The sequence below is a fragment of the Colobus angolensis genome, unplaced genomic scaffold, assembly GCF_000951035.1.
Source record: "Colobus angolensis palliatus isolate OR3802 unplaced genomic scaffold, Cang.pa_1.0 Scaffold162, whole genome shotgun sequence".
Lineage (NCBI taxonomy): Eukaryota > Metazoa > Chordata > Mammalia > Primates > Cercopithecidae > Colobus > Colobus angolensis.
The window spans coordinates 5,710,284-5,717,333 of NW_012114733.1; the positions used below are offsets into that span (position 1 = coordinate 5,710,284).

At 38.9% G+C, this 7,050-nt stretch overlaps 1 protein-coding gene across 5 annotated transcripts in view; it reads left to right on the forward strand.

The window, feature by feature from the left end:
* The window catches only part of AK3 (adenylate kinase 3), a 33,437-nt gene extending 28,319 nt beyond the window's left edge, over window positions 1-5,118 (forward strand). For all 5 annotated transcript variants that reach the window (XM_011937340.1, XM_011937341.1, XM_011937337.1 and 2 more), the window contains one exon: window positions 3,207-5,118. In XM_011937340.1, coding sequence (XP_011792730.1) covers window positions 3,207-3,327 — 121 coding nt within the window. In that variant the 3' untranslated portion in view covers window positions 3,328-5,118. The remainder of the gene's footprint in view (window positions 1-3,206) is intronic.
* Window positions 5,119-7,050: the final 1,932 nt, after the last annotated feature.

Below are 7,050 nucleotides of genomic sequence, written 5' to 3' on the forward strand. Positions count from 1 at the left end.
CAAACCGCTTTTTATAGTAACTGTTACTATAATTTTGTCATTTGTTTAATGAGGCTGGTTCTGAAAATTACCATCTCTTTTGCCCTAGGCAAGCTATTTAACCTCCATGCTGCAAATCCCTTATTTGTAAAGTCAGGCAATATTAAATAGCATCTGCTTTACAGGGTTGTTAAAGGAATTAAGTGAGATCCTGGGAAGTCCTACAACAGCCCTGGTGTCTATTAAATCATTCATTGTCAGCAATTATTGTTTACTCTCTTGACACTGTGGTAGGCCCTTGGTCCACATGGACAATTAGATCCAGTCCCTGTCAGGCTCCAAGAAACTATGTATGTGGGTGAGGCGGGGAGCTGGGTAAACAGTATTTATCATACAATGTGATATGTGCTTATATTAACTAAGAACCTAATTCACACCAGCTTAAGCAAAAGGGGAATTTATTGGTAATATAACTAAAAAGTCAAAGATAGATGGATGGGTCCAGGTGTTCAAAAACACCTATCATTAGGCCTCAGTCACTCAGCTCCATTGTTCTGTGTTGGCTTCAGTCTCAGGTGTGCCGTCCCTGTGTAGCAGCTCCTCAACTTTCCAGTCTACCTCCTACTAGTCAGAAAACCCAGCAGCAAAGAGCCTCTTTTGCCAGCAAAAGTCTTGGGGTTGGCACTGATTAGCTCTGATCATGTCCATCCTTGAAGATGGGGAGTGGGGACAGTCTCTCCTAAACCTTGTCAACTGAGTTTGGTGGAGAGGTTGTTTCCCAAAAGTAACCAGAGGAAGGGAGAATGCATTGTTACTGGGCAGATAACACCACCGCTGCAAGGCTATGAATAGATAATCCCCCAGTGCAGTGAAGTACCAGGGGTTGTTGGGATTTGTTCTGTCAAAATATCAAAATATGGGGAGGGGCCTGGGACAGTGGCTCATGCCTATAATCCCAGCACTTTGGGAGGCTAAGGTAAGAGGATCGAAGAGGCGGGAATTCAAGATCAACCTGGGCAACATGGTGAAACTCTGTCTCTACAAAACATAAAAAAATATATATATATTAGCTAGGCATGGTGGCACATGCCTATAGTCCCAGCTACTGGGGAGTCTGAGGTAAGAGGATTGCTTGGACCCAGCAGGTCGAGACTGCAGTGATCTCTGATTGCACCACTGCAGTCCAGAGTGCAGGTGTCAGAGTGAGAAGCTGTCTCAAAAAAAAAAAAAAAAAAAGTGTAGGAAGGGCAGTCGGGGAAAGCTGCGAAGATGAAGTGAATGATGTGGGTCCTTATCTTAGGAGATATCTGAGAAGTCTTTCTAGGCTGCTTCTGGCTTTTGCTCCCTCTTGCTGTTAATTCAAGCTTTTGCTTTTGCTTTCTCTTCTGTCTCTCTCTTTCTCTCTCTCTCTCTCTCTCTTTTTTGAGACAGAGTCTCACTCTGTCAGGCTAGAGTGCAGTGGTGCCATCTCAGTTCACTGCAGCCTCTGCATCCCAGGTTCAAGAGATTCTCATGCCTCAGCCTCCCCAGTAGCTAGGACTACAGGTGCGTGCCACCATGCCCAGCTAATTTTTGCATTTTTAGTAGAGACGGGGTTTTGCCATGTTGGCCAGGCTGGTCTTGAACTCCTGACCTCAAGTGATCCACCCTCCTGGGCCTTCCAAAGTGCTGGGATTACAGACGTGAGCCACCACACCCAGCCTAATTCAAGCTTTTCATTCTCAGCTCCCACACATAGAACTAGGGCGAGACTTAACTAAAAACTGAAAGTTTATTTACAAGAATGTTAGTAATAGTCAGCATTGTTATTTAAAAATGCTGATGGTTGTATTGTTGGTTGTTTTAGAAAAAACTCTTAGCTGTGGAATATTGTAGAGTAATTGGTCTATGTTTACAAACAACATGATGCCCTTACTCTTTGGAGGACCAGTTGTTGAAGCTGGTTCCATTTTATTACACAGAAATTAAAATGACAAATGTTCACCCACAATTTAGGATCGAATAGGTGCCTGCAATTGTGCCCTCAGTAATTAACCCACTTGTGACACTGGCTTGATTTTTAAAGTGGCTCTTCAAGAGGCTTACAACAGTTAAGAAGCTTGCTCCCTTGAAAGCTGTACCAGGCGGCAGTGAATTTAGAAGCAAGGGGGTTTCTAATATCCTAAGAATGCTGTATTTGCATAATTTCCCTCCTTAGCAGATGTTTCTTACCAAGAAAACAGTGGGTGTTATTTAAGTTAACTGTGGCGAATTTTATGAGGTATCAAGAAGGAATGCTTTTGTCCTTAGTGAAGCCCCTGAAAACCTAGTAAGAAGGGCTGCAAAGGTATGAGGGATCCTGTTTTCATAAAGTAATAAGCCAGAGTTCTTAGGTTGCCCTTTTGCAGCCTTTAAACCAGTGCGTATATGTGTAGGTGTATATGTGTAGGTGTACACATGGGCTAGACGCGGGGTGTTAGCAAAAGGAATGCCAGAATCTCTGGAGGGAATCTGTGTGGCTTGAAAAGCAACCCCAGGATTCCGATTCTCACTCCTCACCATATTATCCACAGGAAACTGGAGTGAATAAAATAGACTTTGGCTGCTGGTCTAGTGACAAGCTAGACAAATCTGCCTCTGGAGAAATGAAGACAGTCAATAGGAAACCCAGTAAAACCAACACTTTTTATTCCCTTTTCTGTTAAAATTCAGAAGAGTGGAGTAGAGGAAAAAAGAAATGTTGGCCTAGGCAAAAAGGAAAGATACTCAAGTATTAGAAAGTAGCTTTTGCAAAGGAGTTAAATAGAAAAAAAAAGCTGACGGGTGTTCTGGTATCTTAACAGGTTCTATTTGGAAATGTACTACCAACTTGGTGATTTGGGCTAAGATACATTACAAAGAGATGTTTTTATCAGTAAAATAAGAATATTTGAGCTTTGGAAAGGATTAAACGAACTATTATATGTAAAGCATGTAGCACAGCCTTTGACACACAGTGCATGCTCAATAAATAAAATAAATGATAGGTGCTGTTATTTTTTTAAGCACCCATTTATGTAAGCCAGAGAGCACAACTGAAACAAAAATCTAAATTTTCCAATGCCTGGCCAAGTGCCTTTGTCTCCTGATTACACAAACCCATACTTACCAAGACTCCTAAATCTACATTGTCATCATTTACAGAAAAGCTTTGCTTATTAGGAAGACTCAGACCTGTGTTTTTTGTTTTGTTTTTGTTTCATCTTTAGGAAAAAAGGAGTGTTGGAAACATTCTCCGGAACAGAAACTAATAAGATTTGGCCCTATGTGTATGCTTTCCTACAAACTAAAGTTCCACAAACAAGCCAGAAAGCTTCAGTTACTCCATGAGGAGAAATGTGTGTAACTATTAATAGTAAGATGGGCAAACCTCCTAGTCCTTCCATTTAGAAGCTGCTTTTCCTAAGACTTCCAGTATGTATGAATTCTTTGAAAATTATATTACTTTTATTTCTATTGATTTTATTCTGGATACTAAGGATGTGCCAAATGAGTCAGATACTAAGATTCATGCTTTGAAATCATCTGGTATTTTATGCAGTTATCCTCAAAAACATCAGTGATGTCTGAACTTTTCAAACATCTGTTAGAGCAAAATTAAAAGAGCATTTGGTAGTAGTCTAACTTTTTGTTCAGTTAACAAGTGGTTGATAAAGTTTCCATATTTTTCTGGAAAAGTTAAAAAAAAGTTACATGTCATTTGGAGAAAATATATAGTCAGAAATTTTTGCATAGATTGATGCCAAAAAAGACATTTCTAGCATTGTGGAACATGGTGAGACACTTTATAAAATTCCAGAAAGAAAGCAACTGGATTTTCAGATTTATTGTGAGACACAAATTCACTGCTGCCTTTACACTAAGAAATGTATATGTTAACCATATATGCTGTATTTATTTTGTTGTTAAGCATACTTTTAGTTTACTCAGAATTTTCAATTTGCTATAAAAATGTATCAATTAGCATATAGAAAAATATTACTTTAAGATGACTTGTTTCCTTTGAAAATACGTATGTACTGAGGGTTATGATTTATGTCAGAAATTGACATAAGTGCTTTTACAAGCACCAAAGTTGAATGAATTTTCAACAAAATGTAATTCAAGTCTATGTTTTCAAATGTGACTCAGGTTAAGAAATGTGTTTTAGGATCTACTTGCTGGTTTTTCTTTTTGATCCAAATGTATGATCTGCCCTGATAAATAACAAGTTATAGTACCATCTCCCCTGCCAAAAAAAAAAAAGAAAAGAAAAGAAAAAAGAGAAAAGTCGTTAGTGAATAGATGAGGCATGCCTGGGAAATGCTCCCTTGGCATAAATAGCAATCAATCATAATTAGTAAACAAGTGTACCAATAAAAAGAATTTACATGATAGGTTATCAAGGACCAGGAAAGTGAGTGAGTTTCCTGAAGGAGTTCTTTGTTCCTGATCAAAGAAATCTGTACCTGTTAGCATTCACTGCCACCATATTTTAAGGAGAAGGAACTCTATTGGTGTCATCTGAGCAGCCATTTAAAAATTGGAATCTAAAGGATGGTTGCTGATGTACTGTGTGGTCTGGTAGAAGTGGGGAAATATGAGAGGTGGAGGAAAAATTTGATTATGTCTTCCATGGCATATTTACTCTTACTTTACTTGATGCCAAGTCAAATGAAATAAGCCCTCTTACAAGCTGTTACTGCCTTTAAAAATCCGTTCCATTTTTTTCCCAGATACTTAAAATACAAGTGCCAGTAAGTGGTTCTTATGTATTTTGGGGGAAAATTTTTATTTCCCTTTTCTTCTGATATTTAAAAAATTCATCGATCTTTCAAGATGAACCAAGGTTTTTTAAAAGAATTATAGTAAATACTTCATTCTTTATAAAACTTTCTATAATGCCTTATTTGGATGTTAATCTTAGGTGCTTTCTAAAAACTGTTGTGAAATACCAAACTTATGGATTTTCACTAGGTTATCGGCATACATCAGTCTTTATCAGAATAAAATGAAATTTCTCAACTGTGGCTGTTTGTCCTTGGTCCTTCACAGGGCCTGCTCCATCCCACCTTCCTTTCTGCTGCCTGATGTCTCAATGGCTTCTGAATGACTGTTCTAATAAATGATCTTAAAGCAGTCCATAGGCTGGTTTCGGTTTATGCAATACTTCATCTCCTGCTATGGTGGCCATGCCTGCCTTCATAATACCCTTAGGGGATCTGGAAATCAAAGTGAGGAGTGGAAGAACATGGCTATGAGAATTAAGACTCTTATTTCCTGTGACCATTCCCTCCCCACCCCCAAAACAGCCCAAAGTTTGCATGTACATTCATTACTTTAGGAATGAATATGACTGTAATACAACATTTTTCTTTATTTTTTTTAGACAGGGCCTCACTCCATTGCCCAGACTGGAGCGCAATGGCATAATTGGGTCGCTGTAACCTTGAACTCCTGGGCTCAAGCGATTCTTCCACCTCAGCTTCCCAAGTAGCTCAAACTACAGGCATGCACCACCATGCCTGGCAAATTTTATTTTTTGTAGAGATGGTGTCTCGATATGTTGCCCAGGCTTACCTCCTGGCCTCAAACAATCTTCCCGATTCAGCTTCCCAAGTGCTGGGATTACAGGTGTAAGTCACTGCTCCCACCCAAAGAAATAATTCTGTAATGACTATCATTAAGATTTATGTACCACATGGAAATACATGTATGGAGCTGAATGCCATGGCTAGGAGAAACTATTATACTTTTGTTAAAAGCCAGTGAGAGGCTGGGCGTGGTGGCTCACGCCTGTAATCCCAGCACTTTGGGAGGCCAAGGCGAGTGGATCATAAGGTCAGGAGATTGAGACCATCCTGGCTAACACAGTGAAACCCCATTTCTATTAAAAATACAGAAAAAAAAAAAAAATTCGCCAGGCATGGTGGCGGGCACCTGTAGTCCCAGCTACTTGGGAGGCTGAGGCAGGAGAATGGCGTGAACCCGGGAAGCGGAGGCTGCAGCGAGCCGAGATTGTGCCACTGCACTCTAGCCTGGGCGACAGAGGGAGACTCCGTCTCAAAAAAAAAAAAAAAGTCCAGTGAGGACAGCACCTCAACCCACTTATTTTATAGAGTAAAAGTTATTTTGCTATACCTTTTGTAAGCAGAGTGTACCGTGGGAAATGCAAACTGGCAGTTGTTAACACCATCCAGAAATTTGTCAGTTCCATTTGAAAATTTAAATACTGGCTCAAATTTCTAAACCCCACCCTGTGGCTACTTCCCCTGCAGCTATATATAATGGCATTCTAGCAAGATACTTTGGATCCTCATAACTTGTGACAAAACTGCCCTATACTAACAACAAATCATTGTAATTATAGATTTCAAATTATGTTAAATTGCTATACTTGCAACCAACAGCAAGAATTTGTATTTTAGAATATGTTGTCTTCTCATTGACCAAAAAAAAAAAAAACAAAACAAAAAAAAACAAACAAACTTCAGACCCTGATAAACTGTAGAAATAGCTTTCCTATCTTTGCAGTTAAAGATTTTCATCTTGGAAGTTACGGTTAAAAAAATTTTTAACAGTTAAAATAGTGTATTAAAGCTTCTGGTAAGAGCCAATATGCTTTGTAGAGCCCTTATTCCCCTCCTGCTTTTTGTTTTTAGCTCACTAAATGATATAAACACTGAGTTTTTCCATATATAGCACTGAATGAACTGTCATGCCAAAGTGTCAATCAGTCCAAACAGTGTCATCTTTTTCTAAAGGATTCCAAGTTAAATGTCTGATGTGTAAATAACATGAAGAATCATGCTGTTGTTAACTATGTGAAAGATGTGGGAATTTTAAAAATCATTTTCTATATTTAGAGAAGATCAAACAAGTCTAATTCTTCAAAGCTTATGAGACTGGTTTCACTTCATATTAGATGGTAAACAATCGAGAATGAACTTATATTTACCCTTGTGTCCCCCTCCCCTGACCCCCTTGGCTCACACAGTAAGCAAATAATTTTCAGATAAATCAACTTCTCAGAGCTATGCAATTGTATATACATGTCCATGTCCATTACAGATG